This window comes from Pichia membranifaciens, assembly GCF_001661235.1.
Source record: "Pichia membranifaciens NRRL Y-2026 unplaced genomic scaffold PICMEscaffold_2, whole genome shotgun sequence".
NCBI classification, from domain to species: Eukaryota; Fungi; Ascomycota; class Pichiomycetes; order Pichiales; family Pichiaceae; genus Pichia; species Pichia membranifaciens.
Genome location: NW_017566983.1, coordinates 383,254 through 404,410, shown reverse-complemented (window position 1 = coordinate 404,410; position 21,157 = coordinate 383,254). Strand labels below are relative to the sequence as shown.

At 48.3% G+C, this 21,157-nt stretch overlaps 11 protein-coding genes across 11 annotated transcripts; 7 read left to right on the top strand and 4 right to left on the bottom strand.

Annotated features, from left to right (window-relative positions):
• Window positions 1-179: 179 nt before the first annotated feature.
• PICMEDRAFT_10219 (hypothetical protein) lies at window positions 180-1,196 on the top strand (the record flags this gene model as incomplete). Its single annotated transcript, XM_019159649.1, has 1 exon — window positions 180-1,196. One exon carries the CDS (start codon window positions 180-182, stop codon window positions 1,194-1,196), a length of 1,017 nt encoding a protein of 338 aa, XP_019018311.1.
• Window positions 1,197-1,679: 483 nt separating this feature from the next.
• On the top strand, window positions 1,680-2,372 carry PICMEDRAFT_26983 (hypothetical protein; the record flags this gene model as incomplete). The annotated part of the gene is made up of 1 exon (XM_019162471.1): window positions 1,680-2,372. A coding segment is annotated over one exon (693 nt), but the record flags the coding sequence as incomplete, so codon positions are not given.
• Window positions 2,373-3,211: 839 nt separating this feature from the next.
• Window positions 3,212-6,244, top strand: PICMEDRAFT_10217 (hypothetical protein; the record flags this gene model as incomplete). Its single annotated transcript, XM_019159648.1, has 1 exon — window positions 3,212-6,244. The coding sequence occupies one exon, from the start codon at window positions 3,212-3,214 to the stop codon at window positions 6,242-6,244; it is 3,033 nt and encodes a 1,010-aa protein (XP_019018309.1).
• A 545-nt stretch (window positions 6,245-6,789) lies between these two features.
• Window positions 6,790-8,207, top strand: PICMEDRAFT_15183 (hypothetical protein). Its single transcript, XM_019160704.1, has one exon. The coding sequence runs from the start codon at window positions 7,205-7,207 to the stop codon at window positions 7,883-7,885; it is 681 nt and encodes a 226-aa protein (XP_019018308.1). The 5' UTR covers window positions 6,790-7,204; the 3' UTR covers window positions 7,886-8,207.
• Window positions 8,208-8,242: 35 nt separating this feature from the next.
• Window positions 8,243-12,942, bottom strand: PICMEDRAFT_15182 (hypothetical protein). The gene has a single exon (XM_019160703.1). It carries the CDS (start codon window positions 12,902-12,904, stop codon window positions 8,342-8,344), a length of 4,563 nt encoding a protein of 1,520 aa, XP_019018307.1. The 5' UTR covers window positions 12,905-12,942; the 3' UTR covers window positions 8,243-8,341.
• A 208-nt stretch (window positions 12,943-13,150) lies between these two features.
• Window positions 13,151-14,521, bottom strand: PICMEDRAFT_15181 (hypothetical protein). Its single transcript, XM_019160702.1, has one exon. The coding sequence runs from the start codon at window positions 14,468-14,470 to the stop codon at window positions 13,214-13,216; it is 1,257 nt and encodes a 418-aa protein (XP_019018306.1). The 5' UTR covers window positions 14,471-14,521; the 3' UTR covers window positions 13,151-13,213.
• Window positions 14,522-14,777: 256 nt separating this feature from the next.
• PICMEDRAFT_57740 (hypothetical protein) lies at window positions 14,778-15,836 on the top strand (the record flags this gene model as incomplete). Its single annotated transcript, XM_019163256.1, has 1 exon — window positions 14,778-15,836. One exon carries the CDS (start codon window positions 14,778-14,780, stop codon window positions 15,834-15,836), a length of 1,059 nt encoding a protein of 352 aa, XP_019018305.1.
• A 323-nt stretch (window positions 15,837-16,159) lies between these two features.
• Window positions 16,160-17,482, top strand: PICMEDRAFT_71290 (hypothetical protein; the record flags this gene model as incomplete). Its single annotated transcript, XM_019163884.1, has 1 exon — window positions 16,160-17,482. The coding sequence occupies one exon, from the start codon at window positions 16,160-16,162 to the stop codon at window positions 17,480-17,482; it is 1,323 nt and encodes a 440-aa protein (XP_019018304.1).
• A 317-nt stretch (window positions 17,483-17,799) lies between these two features.
• PICMEDRAFT_31937 (hypothetical protein) lies at window positions 17,800-18,441 on the top strand (the record flags this gene model as incomplete). The annotated part of the gene is made up of 1 exon (XM_019162731.1): window positions 17,800-18,441. The coding sequence occupies one exon, from the start codon at window positions 17,800-17,802 to the stop codon at window positions 18,439-18,441; it is 642 nt and encodes a 213-aa protein (XP_019018303.1).
• A 423-nt stretch (window positions 18,442-18,864) lies between these two features.
• Window positions 18,865-20,214, bottom strand: PICMEDRAFT_32141 (hypothetical protein; the record flags this gene model as incomplete). Its single annotated transcript, XM_019162744.1, has 1 exon — window positions 18,865-20,214. One exon carries the CDS (start codon window positions 20,212-20,214, stop codon window positions 18,865-18,867), a length of 1,350 nt encoding a protein of 449 aa, XP_019018302.1.
• Window positions 20,206-21,025, bottom strand: PICMEDRAFT_15178 (hypothetical protein). Its single transcript, XM_019160701.1, has one exon. It carries the CDS (start codon window positions 21,015-21,017, stop codon window positions 20,598-20,600), a length of 420 nt encoding a protein of 139 aa, XP_019018301.1. The 5' UTR covers window positions 21,018-21,025; the 3' UTR covers window positions 20,206-20,597.
• Between the last annotated feature and the right edge of the window lie 132 nt (window positions 21,026-21,157).

The window sequence follows — 21,157 nt, the reverse complement described above, 5'->3', positions numbered from 1 at the left end:
TGCATAAAAGGGACGACGATGCCGGCATTCCGTGTTTGGCTTCCTGTGCTTCTTCCTTTTCTCTTATGCTCCCCTCTCTGTTGGTTTGTCTGGCTTTGTATAGTTTCCTCCGTAGGGTTAATAGACTGTAATATCTAGCAACTGGGACAAGCAGAGCATTTGCACAAGGGAAGAAAAAGATGAGTGTCAAAATTTCCAAAGTCAGTGAGCAAGAATTCAAGGAGTCGATTGTGCAAGAGTACACCGACATCATTGGCGAGAAGCTAGGTGGCAAGGTGCTAGCATTTTCAGACGAGTGGTTTGCAGCGGCAGAGAACTTGATCAAACCAAAGGAGCCAATCAGAGATGCGACCAGGTTCACATACGCCGGTGCATGGTATGACGGTTGGGAGACACGTAGACACAACACGGCTGAGTGCGACTGGGTCATCATCCAAATGGGTGTCTCCTCTGCCTCGCTCATCGGCTGCGAGATTGACACTGCCTTCTTTAACGGTAACCATGCGCCATTCATCTCTGTCGAGGCCACCAACTTGGTTGGTGACTCGAACGACTTCGAGCACGCAGACTGGGATGTCATCATCTCCAAGGTTGAGTGCGGGCCGACGCAGAAACAGTTCTTTGTGAGAGACTCGATCACCGACAAGACGTACACCCACGTCAGACTCAACATGTTCCCAGATGGGGGTATTGCGAGATTCAGATTGTACGGTCAGGTGAAGCCGATCTTCCCTGAAGACATTTCTCTTCAGTTGGACACTGCCAGCGCCATTCAGGGTGGTGTTTGCACGTCATTCTCGGACCAGCACTTTGGTTCTGCAGACAACTTGTTGTTGCCAGGCAGGGGCCATGACATGTCTGACGGGTGGGAGACCAAGAGATCGAGAGGTGAGAACCACGTCGACTGGGCCATCATCAGACTTGGACACAGAACAAATATCAAAAAGGTGACCGTCGACACTGCCCATTACAGAGGTAACTTCCCTCAGTACATCAAGGTCGAGGGGATCGACTCCAAAGTCGAACCGTCCTTTGACGACGCAAATTGGGAGACCGTTGTCGACAAATCCAAGACTGGTCCGGACAAGGAGCACGACTACGAAGTCACTTTGAACAAGCCATACACGTATGTGAAGTTGGTGATGATTCCAGACGGTGGTGTCAAGAGAATCAGATGCTGGGGTACTTTGGCTTAAACGTCAGAGGGTGTACGTATTTAGACCGTAACTTTTTCTATTAAATGCAGGAAGATAAATTAAAGTAATTTATTAATCTACTGAGTAGTGGCAACAACGTGGCCAACTTTCATGCAAATTATTACTTCTCAATTCTCAAGAGGATTTTACTCTGAAAAGCTGCCGCCTGAAGAACTGTTTGACGTGAAGTTTGACAGGTTTTCAACCATTATGCCATGTCGCACGTGACCCATTTTTTCCCCTCCGAAATACCTTTAGTCGAATCTGCTGAAAAATCGGATATCCCTACAAACTTTTTGCAAAAACAGCTAGAACTCCGGACAATAACCGTTGAAAACAGGAATGGTTTTCTCCGGTGACAAGATGGATCTTTTCCTGATACGACTGAAACAAAGGGTGCCGCTGGGCTGTCTAGATTACAACTGCTTGCAACTTCCACTCAGTGAGAGCTGCCAGGATGGACTCCTCACCACGTTGAATGAGATAGCCAACACAAATGGCTACTACAGTGTCAGCGTCGTGAAGAAATTGATAGATTTGTTTGAGAGTTGTGACACCATGGAAATCAACGAAGAATTCTACGAGTTTTTGATGGAAAAGCTGCAGTGCCGTCCGCTGCAGCCCACTGATACGGACATCATTACATACACTTTCCAGAACGGCCTCGAAGTGAGAGTACGAGAGTCGCCAAACCTCATCTCTGGTCTGGGCACCACCGGTCTCCGGACGTGGGAGGCCTCCTTGTACCTTGCCGACTACCTCATGCGGCCGGACGTGCTGGCCAGCATCGACGCAGACGTCCTTGAGCTCGGGTGCGGCACTGGCATGGTCAGCATAAGCATGCTAAAAAACAGGGCTTTCCACAGTGGTAAGCTCTTCATCACCGACGGCGACAGCCAGCTCATGGAGCGTGTCAACGACAACATTAAATTAAACATCGATACTAGCGCCAGCATCACTGGTAATCCAAACTACGAGATCCGCAAGCTTTGGTGGGGAGAAGACTACATTCCGGACTCTGTCCATACTGTCCTTGCCGCAGATGTCACCTACGATGCCAGCATCATTCCGGACCTCATTAACGTTTTCAACGAGGGCATGTCGCAAGGCCACGTCTCCACTGCCCTGGTGGCCGCAACAAAGCGTAACGAGGACACACTGGCGGTGTGGGAGCGTTGGCTCGACATGGGGAAGAGCGATGGCATCTGGACGTGGTCAATCACCAGCGTTTTCAGGCCCGATAAATGTGACATTCCAATTTCCGATGTTCTTAATGCCAACATTAGCACCCTCTTCTACGGCCCGGCCCCTTCTGAGATCTTCATCTATCGTCTCGACCGGGTGTCCAGCGGGGCCTCCAACGTCGCGGAAAACACATTTAGAGAGCCTCCTCAGTAGCCGGCGACGATTACAGTGTATCTGCCGCCGGGAGCGCGGCCAAGGCCAACGTCGAGCCTGGCAAGAGAAAGACAGACGACTCTCGATTGCCCGATGCGGCAATTGATAAATAGAGTATTGTAGAGGATGGCACGAGAAGGGAAAAGGCCATACGTCCTGCAAGCTGATCTGTCTGGTGCCTGTTGTTTGCACGGTACAGGTCGTTTCCTCGGAGAACACAGGTCGTTTGATAGCACAGCACCGCACGGCACACCGAACCACCTAAACGTCCCACAAGCAACGAACAGCCGGGGCTAAGAAGGTTGTCCACATACACAAGGTCCACCCACTCGTCCATCCACTCACTTACTCACTCTTGTATATCGTTGAGCACTGTATAATAACAGAGAAAGTGATACGTACACCCTCTCGCACATAGCCATCTACAAATACATACATACATTGATACACACACACAGATACACAGATATACAGATACATATACACACAAAGTCGTGCTGTTTTGAACGTACACACACGACACGCATCGCCATCCCCTCACAATAACACACGCAGAGAAACAGGCCACTTGAGCATCTGAGAAATCATCACTACGGAGCTTACTGTTGCACGTACATATGAGTATACACATTAATGGACTGCGAGATCTGCATCTTAATGATCCAAAGTTGAACATTAGAAACAGCAACGGCCCCACTACAAACAAGCAAAAAATGAATGCCCAGGTCTCCGAACTGGACACTAAAGCGTTCAAAATAAGCCCTAGAAAGGAGAATTATATGGAACTTCTCACACCGTTGAAGAGCCCGGCATCCGCAAGCGCATCCTTCAACATAATGCCGCTGAAAGAGTCCACCAACTCTCTTGGATACAACGCCATTAGTCCTTCCACTTCAGCATCAGCCAATGATCCCCATCGCAGTATCCCCATCCAACATGCGCCTTCGGTCAGTGATTACAAAAGAAGGATGAAAGAAATCACCGATTTGAAAATTGTCAACGAGGACCTTATCAAAGAGTTGGAAATGTTGCAAGACGAAGTGAATCACAAGAACCAAATCATAGACGTCAAATCGATGAAGATTGACGAGTTAATGCACGAGAATAATCGACTCTTGAACAACTTGAAGCAAGAGCGTGAGTCCAATGAAAACGACTTTAACACCTGGTTAGACTTGAAGACGAATCTGGAATTGCAGATCCATAACTTGAAGAGTTTACTTGAAAAACACAACAGTGAGCCTAGAAATAATTTTTTCACAAATGATAACGACAAATCTGTGTTTGGTGGAAACGGAAAACATATAGACACAAATACACTCACCGTCGATTCAGAATACGACAACGATAATAGCACCACCAACCTCAGTAATCATGGCAACGACAGTGTCAATGACAATGAGTACGATAACAACAATGACGAGCTCTACAACCAGATCCAGTTGTTCAAGAATGACATAAACAAATTAAAGAAAAAGGTGAATGCCCTCCGAAAAGAAAATGAATTGGAAGTGCAATCCAAAATTATGATCATGGATGAACTAGAAATGATGAGAGAGCGATATCTGGAAGTCGACGAGAAACACGAGTTTCTGAAACTGGACTATGATGACCTAGTTAAAGAATTGCTATTATTAAGAGGTGACACTGACGACAATAACAGTATAACGACCAATGATATGGATTCTATTACCCCTACACAAGAGTCATCTGAAGAGATGAAATTGCAAAATTCAAGTGAAGAGAAGAAGCTAGAAGATCGTGTTTTAAGTGTGAAAAAGAAAAGAATCACGTCGAAGTCGTCCAGTAACACAAGTGACGAGAATTACAGAATTGCGAGCCTGAGAAACAACAGTTTGAACAAGGCAATTCGAGACGTTGAACTTAAATCACAAAAACAGAAATATTCTCAAGAGCTGATCAAATATGAGTTTGAGATCAAATCTCTCAAGTTACAAAATGAAAAGCTCCTTTCATACATCGGCTATACACTGCAAGTTAATGGGGTTGACGTGAATAATGGATTGGAAAATTTACGAAACTTCTCAGATTCAAGTTCTGTTGTGAACGGTCGTGTTTCAAGCTATGAAAGTACCACCTCTAACAATACTGCCACTCATGACAATATAGAATACTCGGATGCTTATAATATCAAGTCTGCACAAAGGAACTTAAAAACTGTCATAAAAAGTGCATCGGCACTACCCATCAGACCAGATTCCAATATCTTTATTACTAATACTAGTAACAATAAAGTCCGTCCCATCACAGTGAAAAAGGCGCATAAGAATAAATTCTCCAATATGAGATCAATTGATTTTAATACCAGTATGTTGAGTATGAGCAGAAACGCCAACAGCTCTAGCACAAACATCAATGATGTCAACGATAATGACTCCTTCTTGGACTTCCAAGGTACTTCCATTGATTATTCCACTGATTATAACCAAGGAGAGGTGGAATGCATCGATATAGGGGGCTCTGATTCATTTGAAGAGTACGGAGACGACGAATTGGAGGAGGAAGAAGACAATCTTTTGCCTTCACTCGAAGGTGTTAAAGTGACTAACTGTGACGACATGGTCAGCAGTAACAGGCTTTGCAAGAATAAGCTAATTTTCACCTCCACCGATTCATTGAATGTTTCGTATAAAATGAACCTCATCAATCCTAAAACTTACAAGACTGGAAAATCATTTAAAACTACAACTAGAACTCAGTTGAAGAGATTGACTCCTTCTAGCCTGAACTTGAACAGGAAATCGAGCACACTGAACGATGTTCATGAAGAGCTCAACGAAGGAAAGCTCCTGAATGACAATGGAGAGAGAGAGCCGATTGTCATTGGAGATGAAGTTGACGATGATCTCATCATTAACGACCTCAACATCATCAATGGTGGCGACGATGACGATTATCTTGATGGGGTGCAGTCTGATATCGATTTCAGTCTAGATGGCCACAAACACGCTAATAATGCCATTCTCAGCAGCAACAGAAGAACGGACCCCAAGTATTTCTCTATGTACCAGATCAGCGAGGAGGACGAGAGTGAGGATGATGACAACTACAACATGCAGTTTTCCAGCTCGGACGACAACGAAGATGACGGCGACGAAGATGAAACATTCAACATCTCCAACCAGGAGATCGACATGTTCAAGATTGATTTTCTGAGAAGGTTGTACTGTCCGAAGCATTCGATGTTTCAGTGTTTCTGCCGGTCGATGGACTTGGTGAACCCGCTCTACTTCAAGATATTCTCCAGTCCCATTTACTCGCTACGCCGGAAACTGAAGAAACAGCACGAGCGGAGGGGCCCAAATCTGAATCTTTTGAAGCTGAAGTCAAAGATGCTTTCTAACTCATCGTCGTCGTCGCTGTTGTCTATGTCCTCCAATGCCAACAACACCGGCCCCACCACTGGTGCAGGCGCTGGCGCCGGTGCCGGCAACGCAAACGGTGCCAAGCGGGCACACCCTATGAGATACCATCGACATGAGCGGGAGATCCAACAGCTTCACACGTCTGCCCGTGCCGACGACTTCTGTTGCGGAATGAGTGTCAGCAATGCGAGCCTCGAGGGCATGACCGCTGCCTCTGTCGGAGCTGCCGGGTGCGTTAGCGACGATGTGTTGGTTGTCGACTGACAGGCATGTTTATCGATATGGTGGGATGGTTTTATTTTTGTTTTCAATTCTACTTTTACTTCTACTTTTATTTCCACTTCTATTTCTTCTATTATTATTATCTTTCCTTTTTCTTTCGTTACCGCCCTTGTTTTTACCCCTTTTTACCCCTTTTTACCTCGCAAACTTTCACTTCCGTTCATCTTTCCCCTATTTCTACAGCCGGCTTAATATCCCTTTTTGTCGACTCATACATACTTATAGATACATGCAAACAAACATAGCACAGAACATACTTACAAAAGCCGATGCAGTCGATCGGCGCAGAAACGGCTTCTCAGCAGGCCGGCGCATGCAGCCGCATGCAGTGTCCTGCGCCTTTAGTCTCCCGATCTCTACTAGCTCCCCTCGTGCGGCGAAAAAGTGGGTCGAGGGCTCCTGCGCGTTTCGGCTTCGGTGCGCAATGTGCTAAGATCTGTCGAGCCACAAAATGGGGTGACTTTTTGGCATCTCCGCCTGTCGTGGAGAAAGCGTATCTGCCGTCCGAGCCTGGTCTTCGGTACGGGCAGAGGGAGGAGAGGAGGCAGTGGAAGGAGGTTACCGGCAGTGGACAGTCACGACGGCAGCAGTCCGTGTGTAGCAGCTGCGTAGGCCCAAGCCCAGCGATGTCTGGTTGGGAACACTTATCGTTCGATAAACCTTTTGTGTGTAGCACGAATGTTGCTGCTGCTAGTATTGTCCCCACTTTCCGTTCCGTCTCTGCCTCTGCTGTACACCGTGTTATAACTGCAATTGTGTTTCTCCTTTCTGGCTCACAGCGTGAGAGCGAACAAGAATTACGCCGGTATAGATATATAGGGCTTTGTTTATCCGTCCCCGTGTTTGTGCAGGGAGAAAAGAGCCCAGCGCAAAGTACAAAACCTTAGAAGCCACTACCGTTACTCCCAAAACTTTGTTGATGTACTTTCTTGGGCGACAATCATGGCTTTGCACAACTACATCTACTCTAAACATCAGACAGACGTGACTACCAACAACAAGATAGCAAGAGAGCATGAACCAAGACCCGTGTATCTTGATGCGAAGCCAGATCCTCCGAACGTCGGCGTCATAGATACCGCTTCCAAAAGCACTGGTGAGTCTGACAGCACCGATCTGGTTGGCCACAACCACCATGGCGTTCATATTAATCACCGTGCCAGCCAGATTATCTACGCCGATCTTCCCGACGACCACCACATGCTCCGTTTGCACGAGGCAGGAGGCTCCATCGACGCAAAGGGCACCTACGAAGATGAGCTTGCCAATGAGGGAAACGAGGACGAGGAAGAGGACTCCAGTGACAGTGATTTCCTTCGGGCACAGGCTCGTCGTTACGAGAACCAGTGCCAGCGACACGGCAACTATCACAACAACATGAACCAATTATACCCACATCCGCCAGCACAATCCGTGATAGAAGACGTCGACGAGCGACATGAAGATGACACAATAATTATAGTGAAACCGTCGTCGGACCAGAGTGACAAGATACTGTCCATGGAGAACGGACAGGCAAAAATTTCCAAGTGGGTTTTTGTTAACGGTAAGAAGATAAAATTGAGAAGTAGGTTCTCTAGAAGTGAGACCCACAAGCTCAGTGCAGACAAGGTTGTGCACTGATAAAGATGACTCTAGCAACAGTCCACATCACGCTCCTTTCGAGTCAGACTGCGCTATCGATTGTACAATATGAAACAACAGCTGATAATCATGAAATTCATCCACAGAAACCTTTACAAACCTACACACCGGTCCTTTGCTATATCTTTTTTCTACCAAATCATAACCCACTTGTTAGCTGTTAAAACGGCTTTCTCTTTAACTCATTCCAACTGTCATGCCATACCATGCCCTTTTTTTTCCTTTTTCCCATTTTATTGCTTCACTCTCAGCTTTAATCTCAACGCCACCATACATAGATAACCCCGTCGAGGGATGGATAATAATAAATACTAAAATATTCGATAAACAAATATCTGATTAACTAATTAAACAATAACTAACTGTATATGTGTAAATGAAAAAGTAAATATTAGAAAGGGAAATGAAATTAAAACTAAAATGAAACAGATCAGTCTAAGCATAGTTGAAGTTTACAACCAATGAGCCACTGATCTTGCCATTGATGGCAATAGCTATATTCTTTTTAACCCCTATTACTTGCTCCAGCAGAATCTCGCCATGACCAAACTCTTCACTCTTACCAAATGTATGATGAGAACGGATACTGAAAATCATAGTACTAGCGCTATCACATCTGAATGCTGCACTCTCATGCCATTTATACATTCCTTCTTGGAACTTCGTTCCCTTAGTTTTGTAGATACTTTTTTCAGTACCATTGCCAGATTTCATGACAACTTTGATGCTCAATGCTTCCTTGACGTCCACAGTATTGTGTAATTCCAGAACACTCAGACGTCCCGCAATCGCAGTGGTGCCACTGAATGCGTTGGTGGTAACACTAACTGCATCCATTGAGTTTCTGTTTTTGGCATAGTTATCGTGATTAATCACCCCCGGAGAAGATGGTACACGCATTTGTTGTGGTGAACCACCAGCAGCAAAGGCAATCAAATTAGGATTCGGCGGAGGAGGGGAATTGAAATTAGTGTTCGCATTCCCGTTGTCATTCAGCATCGTAGATGATGGAACGCGTCTAGCTCTGTTTCCAGCCGAAACATCAGATGGCCTTGAAAAGGAATCATTGGCTAAACTTTCAGCGTCGCTCTCAGAGCGCTTGGATCTACCACCAAGAAAAGATGGCTTCAGTTTTAGGTGAGAAGAATGATGAGTCTGCTTTGAATTTGCCCCAGCACTTCCGAGGTTTTCTTCCTTATTGGTTCCCGATGTTTCTTCAAATGGTTTCATCAATTTTGAAAATCCGCCTGTAAATCCACTTGCAATTCCACCGACTGTACCAGCAGTACCACCAACGACACCAACTGCGCCAGTCGCCAGTCCGCCAGCTCTACCTGCTGCTCCAGTCGCCAGTCCGCCAGCTTTACCGACTGCTCCAGTTGCTAGATTCAGACCTGTATTGAACGGTGATAAACCTGCCCCATAGGTCAGTAGCGTACCGTTAGAAGATTTGATATAACCTGGTTTGAAATGTAATCCAATCTTAATAGAACCTTGTGTATCGAGCTTAAAGTCTTGAACAATTTCTTGCTCAATTGGTAAATTCTTCAAGTCAACTGAAACGTTACCTAAAGGATCATTTTCACCAGCCATATCCCAGTCGAAAACCTTGAAAGTCAACAACTGTCTGCGTCTTGATTTCACGGGAATAGTAAAATTCTCGCCAAAATTAGGATTGTGAGTTTTCTTGACAATCTTAGTTTTGAAAACTTGTTTGTCTTGCAAATGACCTTCAACATATGGATCTGATTTACCACTTCTGTCTGCTGCTAATAAGTTGCTACCGCTGATAACATTTACCTCCAACAAACCTGTGTCTTCAACAGTTTCAAAAGATCTGTCAACAGATGGAACAAACTCGAATAAAAACTCTAACTTGTTTCCATCTAAATCAATTTTTATAGGTTCCTCAAAACCTTTGGTGAGTAGATCAATGACATTAAAAGGATCTACAGTTTCATAAAGAACATCTGTTTTGTAGACTGGTATCTCATTTTTTACAATTCTGAAATTCAGGATAGAATGTCTCAAATCACGAATAAAGCATTCACCACTTGTAGAGCCCAATTTACCATTTTTTGATTTTCTCGATATGAAATCTGGGAAAGAATGATCATCAATGGTTGCTTGAACATAAGCAATTTTTGTTTTCAAAGTGCCGGAAATCAGGTTGATACCCAAAACACCAGAGTTGTTTTGTAAAATCTCTGGTAATGAAAGAATGACCTTATCTTTGTTGGTCTCAAATTGGATAAGTTCGTTGGCTTCTTCATCAATATCAACCCATTCATAATCATCTGGATGTTTCTTGTAATCTTCCAAGTATTTTGCTTGCTCTTCCAATTCATCCAAATCTTCTGCCTTTTCAGCAGCTTCTGCCTTTTTCTGCTTGATTTGGACAATTTCTTGGTGTGAAAAAACAGGAAGCAGCGGATAATAGGTTAAAGCATAGTTTACGGTACCAACATCTTTACCATTCCTGGTTAGTTTACTGCTCAGACTAACAGTTTTATTTTGCTTTGATGGATCATTGAAAAAGCCAGAGATGTCAAGAATCAAATCACCAATCAATCTATCAGCCTTGCCCTTGTTTTCTTCGTCCATACAGTTAAATCTGAGCTTCTGGTTTTTAGAAAGGATAGGAACGAAGAACTCCTCATCATAAGCTGGATTAAGAGAGTTCTTGATAGTAGATGTACGGCCTTTTGTCTTACCACTTGAAAGGATTTCGATGTATGGATCAATAGTACCCAACGTTTCCACGTTTGCAAGCTTTGTACAGGATTTGACGTCAACTCTGAAAGTACCAATAGGAGGAACAAAGGTTGTATCATCGTCAGTTTCACCAGAAATGGAACCTAAAGGCTTCCAAACACTGGCAAACTTCAAAGAACCTTTCCCCTTTGTGAAATCCCTAGAGACTCTGTTCTTCCCTGCATCTGCCCCAGAGTTATCAATCAATGTCAAATCCAATATTTTACTTTCATATTCGGCAATTATACTTTCAGTGTAAGAGGATATATCCTTGACGACAAGCTTCAGAATCGAAGCAGTCTTGCTGTAAATCAAGTCCTCAACTTGAAAGTTGTATTCAGGGAAATTGGTACCTTTAACAACTCTGGAGGTTTGAATTAGTTTACTATCGATGTAAACTTCAACATAGGTAGATAATTTACCAACCAGGGACTTGGAGGTATCCATGTCACTTGCAGACATGATGGTAAGTTCAATGATACCGGTATCTGAGTCTGGTGGGTTTGATTTTGTACCATCTGGTAAAATTTCACCCTGTAGAACGGGATACCACTTCAAGTCATACACGATTTTTCCGACATTTTTGTTCTTCTTGGTGAACTTTGTTTCGTTTAATTCGAGAACCTGATCTTGTAACAAATCTTGAAGCTCAAAACCGGCTTCACCTAATAATTTACTGTTGCCATTTTTGTTCAAGTCAAACAGTTCAAACTTGAGCTTGGCATATAAGTTATCAATCAAGATATGAGTTGATTCGTTGAAAATTGGCACAATTGTGTTGGACTTTATATCGGTTTGGTGTTGTTTAGAAAGATCTCCGTCTGGACCGTACTTAATGTATGGGTTGATGGTCTTTGATGAAGAGAACTCTGCAGCTCTGACCTTGATCATTAAGCAACCAATTGCTGAAGGAGGCTGAAGTAATTCGGTAGGTTTGATATCAATTGTATTTGGGTAATACATCAGTGGGGCCAAATTAGAGTTGATCAAGCCATTGACGAAGGAAGATAAGCCTGGGATGACGGACATAACGTCGATACCCAAAGTGTTACCACCAACTGGTTTCAAGCTGTAGTCGATCTTTGGAGGTTCAAGAAAGCAAATGGACACAATATCGATATGTGGAAAAGTATCTCCTAATTTGATCCTAATTCTCAGGTTACCGAGGAAAGACATGTTTTCAACTAAAATGGGCAATGAGGCATGCACGATACCTTTCCCGATTGTGATACCTAGGGCAATTTTGGGGTCAATCTTGTTTTTCAATTCCTCCTGGGTCATATCGTCGATATCATTTGGAGTGAAGTTCAAGCTCCAATCCATCTGATAGAGATCCTTGCCGAGCTTGGTGAAGGAGCGGATCGCATCGATTTTCGGAGCTTTCGTACCCAAGGTGAACTCGTCGAGAGACAACTTGATGATTGGAGGAGGTGGATCAACCTGGGAGAGAACCTGGTTCGTGTTGGAGATGACCAAGTCGGCCAAGGCAGGCATGTAGATGACCCAAAACTTGACCAAGAAGTTGTTCAACCACTCCATCGACTCCAACTTCTTTTCCAAATTTTCTGTGGACTGGATTCTTTGCATGTCGTCTCTGATGTTGATGTTGAATCTCCTTAGCTCGGCTCTGTACACGGCGAAGGTGCAGATGAGGACAAAGACGAGCGAAAACAGCCCGAAGCCAAGGTAGGTGAAGCACCACGAGGCGAAACACGCACCCACAATCATCGAGCAGTTCCAGTAGAAATCGGCGTAGTACTTCTCGTAGATGTACGTTGTGAGCTTGTTGGCGGAGCTGTCCAGCAACAAGTCCTCCAGCTCCTCCTTAGTGAGCTCCTTTTCCGAGTCGACGTACGAGCCGATCTTTTTCCATGGAAACTTGTAGGTGAACTCCTTTGGCTTGATAAATTCGTTGTTGACGGAGTACGAGGAGGTCGTTCTCTTTAGCTTGCCACCGTCCTCTGTCGGAGGAACGCCCAAGACGTCGTCGGTGGGCTTTGCTATTTTCGAGGCTTTGCCGGTGCCATTGGCACTGCCATTGGCGACGGGCTGCCGAGGTGATGGCGGCACCCGCTGCTGCTGCTGCTGCTTTGCTGTCCGTGGGTCCAGCGTCGGACCAGCGCCGTTCGGAGCAACGCCGCTGGCGTCTTGCAGAGCCCTGTTGGGCCTGGTGACGTTGATCTGGGGGATGTCGCCCGCTGGGGCGGTCTGGGGCGGGCCTTGCGCCTGGGCTGTAGCTGCCATACTCTTGGCTCTCGTGTGTCTGTGTTTCTGCAATGCTACCGGTCTGCAATTGCTGCTGCTGGGGTCTGTTCAGGAAGAACGGGGTGAACCAACAGAGCAAGAAACAGCAGAAAATGGGTTACGTGTGACAGCCAGGCCGGGCGCCGGCAGGGGCATGCTCAGCGCTGCCGGTGGCTGTTGTTGTTGCTGCTGTTCCTGGCCCGCAAAGGCCGCGAGCCTCGCGTAGCGGGAGGCCGTTTTCTTCGCTGCGAGAGAAGGAGTAGGTACAGAAGGTACATGAGATAAGTACAAAGGGAGTATGGAGGAGTACTAGACACGATTGAGGCTGCGGACAAGCTCCTTCTGCTTCCTGACAATGGTGAGAAGGCGGCGCTGGTCGACGGCGGGCTGTAGCTGGCGGAGGACGGAAGCGGTAAAGTCGCCGCCGACGCGGCTGAGCGACTGGCAGCAGTAGATGAGCTGAAGAAGAAGGCTGTCGCAGGCGGAGTCCTCGGCAAGAAGAGGGAGGTTTTCGACGAGAATGGCGCAGAGGCGGTCTGTGAGGGAGCGAAGGAAGACGTAGGTGAGGTGGCGGTCACGGTCGAAGACGGAATCGAAGGTGATGACGGTCTGGAAGCAGAACTCGCGGAAGATCTCGAGGGTGCGCTTGAGGTACTTCTCGATGAGGCGGGACTGCTTGAGCGGGAGCAGGGTGTCGAACTCGTCGGTGATGAACTTGTAGCGGGAGTGGAAGAAGATGGACTTGAGCTGGTCGCGGTTGCCGATGATGCGCTTGAGGTAGGAGAGGATTTTGATCATGGACGCCTGCTTGAGGTTGGTCATGAGCAGGCTGGAAAGCTTGCGCACCATGTCGTTGATCTCGTAGGTGATGTTTTCCTCGATGCGGGCCACGAGGTCGATGTCGTTGTAGCGGATGCGGAGGCGCTTGGAGAGCGACGAGATCTCGATGCACTCGGAGTACTGGCCGAGCTTGATGAGCGAGTGCGTGATGGCCGGAAGCTCGAGGATCTCGGTGAGGCTCTGCAGGTTCTGCAGGATCGAGGACAGCTCCGTGCTGTACGTCGCCGAGACGATGTCGTCGTGCGGGCCGGGCCTTGCGCTGCCGCTGCCGCCTGCCGCCAGCCCGAGGCTGCTGTTCACCGCCGCCACCTGCGTCTTCCACCCGGCCATCGTGTCGAGCTCCACCAGCTCCTGCGCCAGCAGCACCAGGCTGTCGAAGTTCTCGAACGACTCGTGGAACACCGTGTTGGTGTGCAGCACGAGCGCCAAGTTCGACGTCGCCGACGAGTTCAGTCGGCCAAAGATCTTCTTGTCCAGCAGCACCGACTCGTTCGCCAGCTCTGCTATCTGCTCCGCTATCCCGACGCCGCCGCCGCCGCCGCCCTTGACGCTCCCCGGCAGCGGCGTCGCCGTGTCGAGCAGCGTCTCCACGTCGTCTGCGTCGAGCAGCTCCGTCAAGTACTGCAGCGCTGTGTCTTGCCACGCCGGCTCCGCCAGCAGCTCCTGCGACCCCGCTGGCAGGTTCACGCTGAGCGTGTCCAAAAGTAGCTGTGTGTGTGACGCCATTGCTGTCTTCAGTCTGCTCCCGGGGCCCTCTTCAGGGGACCTCATGCTCCGTCCCCCCCGTCCTCCGTGTCAACCTTGTGAACTTCAGAACATGTCGCCAAATGGCGGCGCCGGCAAATCGGCGCGTCGGTCTTTTTCGCAGGCTGCCTGACGGCTGCCTTTTCGCACAGAGGCGGCTGCTTGTGCCAGAAGATGCTGTAGAAAGGAGAAGGCAGGAAGAAAGACGGGGAACAGGACAGGGGGGAGCAGCAACAGCAGCAACAGCAGAGCCAGCAGAAACAGCAGCAGCGTCACAGTACAATACACAATGGAGGGACTTTTCTTCAACATCGACGGCGGGTACATCGAGGGGCTCGTGCGGGGATACAAGAACTCGCTTATCACGTCGTCGCAGTACATCAACTTGACACAATGCGACAACCTCGAGGACCTCAAGCTCCAGCTCTCGGCAACGGACTACGGGAACTTCCTCGCAGACATCAGCCAGACGCTCTCGACGTCGGTGATCGAGCAGAAGTTGAACAAGAAGCTCATCGAGGACTTCAACTACATCAAGTCGCAGGCCACGTACCCGTTGTCCAAGTTCATGGAGTACATCACGTACAGCTACATGATCGACAACATCCTCTTGATCATCACGGGCACGATCCACAACCGGGACAAGGGCGAGATCCTGAAGAAGTGCAACCCGCTCGGGTGGTTCGACACGTTGCCCACCTTGTCCATCACGACGGACTTGAACTCCTTGTACGAGACGGTCTTGATCGACACCCCGTTGGCCAAGTACTTCCACAACTGCTTGTCGATCGACGACCTGGACGACCTCAACATCGAGATCATCCGCAACATACTATACAAGGAGTACCTCGAGGACTTCTACCGCTTCTGTGTCGCAGAGCTCCCTAACCCCACCGACGAGATCATGGAGCGCTTGTTGAGCTTCGAGGCCGATAAGAGAACCATCAACATCTGCATCAACTCCCTCGACACAGACCTCTCCAGCGACGAGAAGCTCAAGATGTTGCCCTCCATCGGCTTGCTCGCCTCCAACGACGCCATCAAGTACCAGCTCTCGGAATTGGCCGACCTCGAGAACTTGAAAATCCTCATGTCCTCCGTCGGCCCCTACAAGGACTTCTTCAGCGACAGCGCCTCCGCCGGCGTCTCCAGCAAGTCCTTGGAGGACAGCTTCTACGAGTACGAGATGAACCTCAACAGAAACGCCTTCACCCAGCAGTTCACCTACTCCACCATCTGGGCCTTCATCAAGTCCAAGGAGCAGGAGATCAGAAACATCACCTGGATCTCCGAGTGCATCGCCCAGAACCAGAAAGACAAGATCAACAACTACATCTCTGTCTACTGATTCCTGCTACATATATAACTCCATAGCTTCTCCCTACGTACTCTTAACCTTCTCTTCGACATCCCTACCCAGCGGTGCTCCGGCCTGTCTCTCCAGCTGCCAATCAGCGTCATGTGTGCCCAAATCGCTCCCTTCGCGCCAGATATCATGTAGCACTAGCAGGGGAGAGATTGAGCCTAGAGGGGCAGGATTCAAAATGTAGGTGGTGGAGATTCGGCCAACAGAAGGGAGGACAGCGGGGGAAGAAGTAGAACGTCCGAAGCAGAAGCACAGCAGTGAGGGGACGACAGCACCAGATACACACAGACAAGAATACATCCGTGATGGACCAGCTAGGAAAGTCGATGAACAACCTGTCCCTCTGGGAGGTGAAATCCTATGTGCGGAAGGCACAGAACGCTGTTTTGAACCTCTCGGACGTGGAGGCGAAAGTGAGAGAGGCGACGAACAACGAGCCGTGGGGGGCATCCACCACGCTCATGTCGGAGATTGCGAGAGGGACGTTCAACTACAGAGACAGAGAGGAGATCTGCAACATGATTTTCAGAAGATTCACCGAGAAGTCTGCGCACGAGTGGAGACAGATCTACAAGTCGTTGCAGTTGATGGAGTACCTTGTGAAGAACGGGTCGGAGCGGTTTGTGGACGACGCCAGGGCGAACGTCAGCTTGGTGTCGATGTTGAAGTCGTTCCACTACATCGACTCCAAGGGCGTCGACCAGGGCATCAACATCCGCAACCGGGCCAAGGAATTGACGAACCTGCTGAACGACGAGGTCAAGATCAGACAGGAGAGAAAGAAGGCGAAGGACAACTCGAAGAAGTTTGACGCCATCTCGTCGACCTCCGCCGGCAGCAGAAACCTCGCCAGAAGAGCCGCCGGGCCCGGCCGCAGAGTCTCCTCGGGAGCCGCCGATTACGACGACGACGGCTACGAAAACAGGATTTTCGGCGACGGCGGTGTCTTTGGCGAGAGGTTCGAGGAGCCTCGGGGCACCTCGATTGCCCCCGGCGCGTTTGAGGAGTACGACGAAGGACAGCATCACAGCAGCAGCAATACCAACAGCAACAACAATACCAGCAGAAATGGCGGACACAGCAGGATGAGCAAAGCATCCGTCGAAGCATCTAAGGTCAATGCCCGTGGAAATGCGGATTTACTCGGTTTTGGAGACGACTTCGGCACAACCAACGGCGCAAACAACGGAGGGTTCCATGACCACGCCGGCGCCGAGTACGAAAACGAGAACGACGACGACGACTTCGACGACTTCGACGACTTCCAGAGCGCCACCCCGGCCGCCAGCGCAGCTGCTCCAGCCAGCACCACCTCCAACTCAAACAACTTGTCCGACCTATTGACCTCCTCCTACTCCACCAACACCAACACCAACTACGGCGCCTCCTCCACATCCGCATCCGCTCCTACACCAGCTATCGGCCAGCCTAAGAAGAACGACGACATCTTCGGCTCCCTGTTGATGAGTGCGAAGCAGAACCAGACGTCCTCGAACAGACCAGCCGTCTCCAAGCCGTTGCCAACTCCGGCTGCAACTTCCTCCTTCAAATACGCTGCAGCCACTCCGACACCAAAGCCCTCCACCAACAATAACAACAATGGTATGGTTGATCTTTTGGATCTTTAGTCCTGTGCCAACTACATCAAATTACACTTCCCTTCGCCATCTTCATCTCCTTTTTCTCCCTCTCTTCATATATATGTCCATGATGTGTGTATCCTGTGTGTATGATCTTTCATATTTATTACATCTTTAGGTTCGTTAGAAATTTCCCCAGCACTTGCAACTACCGAAACGCTTTCGCGCAATGCTGTCCAGACGTCTCTCTTCTTAACATGAATTTTGTGCTTTGTACCATGATGATCCGACCGTCAGGTAGAACACCATGGAAAGGACACGTAGTGCTAGCCGTTCATCTTTTCTTGCAAAAGTCTACCAAACCAATGGCTGTCCACTCATTTTGGATTTTCAACAGACACACGCTCTGCGTGTTCCACCGTGAATACAACCACCAGACCCCCTACAAGCCACAGGTCTCTGGCAACACGACATCTGGCGCTGCCGGCACGGGCGCAGGCGCAGGCGCAGGCACCGACAAGGCGGTCAGGCTGTACCCCGGACGAGTCAATGTTCTTAATGACAGCAACGAGAGCAAGTTACTCTACGGTATGATCCACTCTCTACGAAACATTGCGAACGAGCTCACGCTGCCGAAACAGGACGGCGAAACGTCGGAGCCGGCGGCTTCTTCCGAGTTTGGAAACTCTTTGCAGCTCAACAACAACAACAAGGTGTATACCCTCAACACCCTCCACTACAAGATGCAGATTCTGGAGACACTCAGCGGCCTCAAGATGGTTGTTCTCACAGATGTTGCCCACCGCAACTTGCTTGCGCAGCTCCAGTCCGTATACACCACTGTGTGGGTCCCGCTTATTGTAGACAACGGCATGGCTGCTGTGGAGCTTGCTGCTGGAGAAGTTATCTCTCCGTCACTGCGAGGTGACGTTAGCGCAGCCGACCGTCGCACAAACCACCGTGAGGCAGCTTTTGTCTCCAAAGTGGACGCACTTCTCCTCAGCTAGCCATAGTTCTGCCACTCATACCCATATACATACACAGACAGATAGGAACTACAGAGACGTAGTCGGGAAGAAAGAAAGACACACGAACTCTCCCCAACGTGTATCGAGTTCCCGTATATGTTGCGTCTAATTAACGATAAGTTTTACTGTGATTAACGCTGTTAAAAGTACCCGTTGAGGAGAATTGTATTAACCCATGTATACAATCATATCAAATATATAAAGACTAAAGACAACAGTGTTGTGCTTTCAGAAAAGAGAAGATCTATACTAGAGACTAGTAGTTTAGTTTTAATTGTTTTTTGTTTTGGAAATTTTGAAAAATTTTTATTTCTATTTCATTATTATGTTTTTTATTATCATAAATGCAGTTGATGCAAGTATTTAGAATAGGTAACAAGTCAATCTGAGAATTCTGGACACTTAGTATCTGTAGTGTTCTGGCTTGAAAGGACCTTGCTGTGGAATAGCCAAGTACTCGGATTGAGCGTCAGACAATTGGGTCAACTTGACACCCAAGTGGTCCAAGTGACATCTTGCGACAGTTTCGTCCAAGATCTTTGGCAAGATGTGGACACCAATGTCGAAAGGACCGGTCTTTTCGAATTCTGGGAATTGCTTTCTGAAGGTAGCGTCGTTAGCCTTGAACAAAGCGATTTGAGCCAAGACTTGGTTGGAGAAAGAACAAGACATGACGAAAGAGGAGTGGCCGGTGGCACAACCCAAGTTAACCAATCTACCGTCGGCTAACAAGATGACGTGTCTACCAGACTTCATCAAGTATCTGTCAACTTGAGGCTTGATGTTGACGCATTCGACAGCGTTGGCCTTGATCCAAGCAACGTCGATTTCAATGTCAAAGTGACCAATGTTACAGACAATGGCGTCCTCTGGCATCTGCTCGAAGTGGGCACCGTTGATGATGTCTCTACAACCAGTGGTGGTGACAAAGATTTGACCAACGGAGGCAATGTTGTCCATGGTGTTGACTTCGTAACCGGAGACAGCAGCTTGCAAAGCGTTGATTGGGTCAACTTCGGTGACAATGACTCTGGCACCCATACCTCTCAAGGCCATGGCACAACCCTTACCAACATCACCGAAACCGGCAACAACAGCAACCTTACCTGCAATCATAACGTCGGTGGCTCTCTTGATACCATCGATCAAGGATTCTCTACAACCGTAAAGGTTGTCGAACTTGGACTTGGTGACGGAGTCGTTGACGTTGATGGCTGGGATCTTCAAGGCGTTTTCCTTGAGCATCTTGTACAAGTTGTGGACACCGGTGGTGGTTTCCTCGGACAAACCGTAACAGTCCTTCAACATTTCTGGGTATTTTTCGTGGACAATCTTGGTCAAGTCACCACCGTCGTCCAAAATCAAGTTCAACTTCTTGTTGTCCTTGAAGGCAAACAATTGTTGCTCGATACACCATTCGTACTCTTCTTCGGTTTCACCCTTCCAAGCGAAAACTGGAACACCGGCAGCAGCAATTGCAGCAGCAGCGTGGTCTTGGGTAGAGTAGATGTTACAAGAAGACCAGGTGACTTCAGCACCCAAGGCAACCAAGGTTTCAATCAAAACGGCGGTTTGGATGGTCATGTGCAAACAACCAGCAACTCTGGCACCCTTCAATGGTTGGGTTGGGCCGTACTTCTTTCTGATGTACATTAAACCTGGCATTTCATTTTCGGATAATTCGATATCCTTTCTACCGAATGCGGCAAGGGAGATATCTGCGACCTTGTAAGTTTGGGATGGACCGGACATGTTGTGTGTGAGTGCCTTGTGTGAGTTAATCTGCCGAAACGAGAATGCAAACGAAACCAAAACACCCGACCCACCTGCAAACCACCACTACTTTCTGCTCCGTCTGCTAGAAAACTGGAAAAGTGCAGACTGCTTTTTTTTATATGGGCACGGAGCCCCTCAAGGGTGGCCGCATGTGAAAATTTTTTTTCCACTTTGTTGCATGTGCCTTTCCGACCTATCGTTTATATCGTTTATCTCGTATCGCCAGAGATTTCACAGAAAAAGAGCGGCGGGCCGATCGGCGCAAAAGTCACGTGACCGTCGGAAAAAGTGGCTGTGGTATTTCTATTATACAGATTACAAGTGGAAAAAGGGGAGGAGAGGCAGGGGCAGTGGGGAAACTAGTCCTGCACACTGCCATCACGGGGTCTGTACTCTATTCCCTGTGCGTAGAGGTCGTTCTTGATGTCGTCCGGAAGCTTGCCGACGATTCTGACGGCGTAGAAGCCGGGGACGAAGTTCTCGATTCTCAGCCATCTCGCAACCCACGAGGAGCTCGACCCACGGACGGCAACGAGGCCTTCAAAAGTTGGCGACGTGCATTCTCTAATGACGTCCTCGTTGTCCTGAAAGTGCAACACCGACTCGCAGTTCGGACAGCCCTCGTTCCGGAACTGGCTCATGCTCTGCACCATACCGCACAACATGCATGCTCTATTGAGCTTAGGCGTCTGTCTTCCCCTTTTCAGCGTAGACATGTCTTCGGCGCTGGTGTATATCTGTGTTCTGGTCTGTCCGCTGCTGTGCACCGGGTGGCGCATGGCCGTGGAGCTGTGTTGAAGGATTCATGTAGGCGGCGGCGCTCCAGCTGCTAAATGCACACCTCTCTTCCTCGGCCGCCAGACAGGAGAGGGAAAAACCGCCAGCGGCAGGCAAAGCCCGCCGTCGCGTCGATTTCGGT

Bases quoted from the DNA above. Each gene is read 5' to 3' on its own strand.
- PICMEDRAFT_15183 (XM_019160704.1), top strand. From the start codon at position 7,205: ATGGCTTTGCACAACTACATCTACTCTAAACATCAGACAGACGTGACT.
- PICMEDRAFT_15182 (XM_019160703.1), bottom strand. From the start codon at position 12,904: ATGGCAGCTACAGCCCAGGCGCAAGGCCCGCCCCAGACCGCCCCAGCG.
- PICMEDRAFT_15181 (XM_019160702.1), bottom strand. From the start codon at position 14,470: ATGGCGTCACACACACAGCTACTTTTGGACACGCTCAGCGTGAACCTG.
- PICMEDRAFT_15178 (XM_019160701.1), bottom strand. From the start codon at position 21,017: ATGCGCCACCCGGTGCACAGCAGCGGACAGACCAGAACACAGATATAC.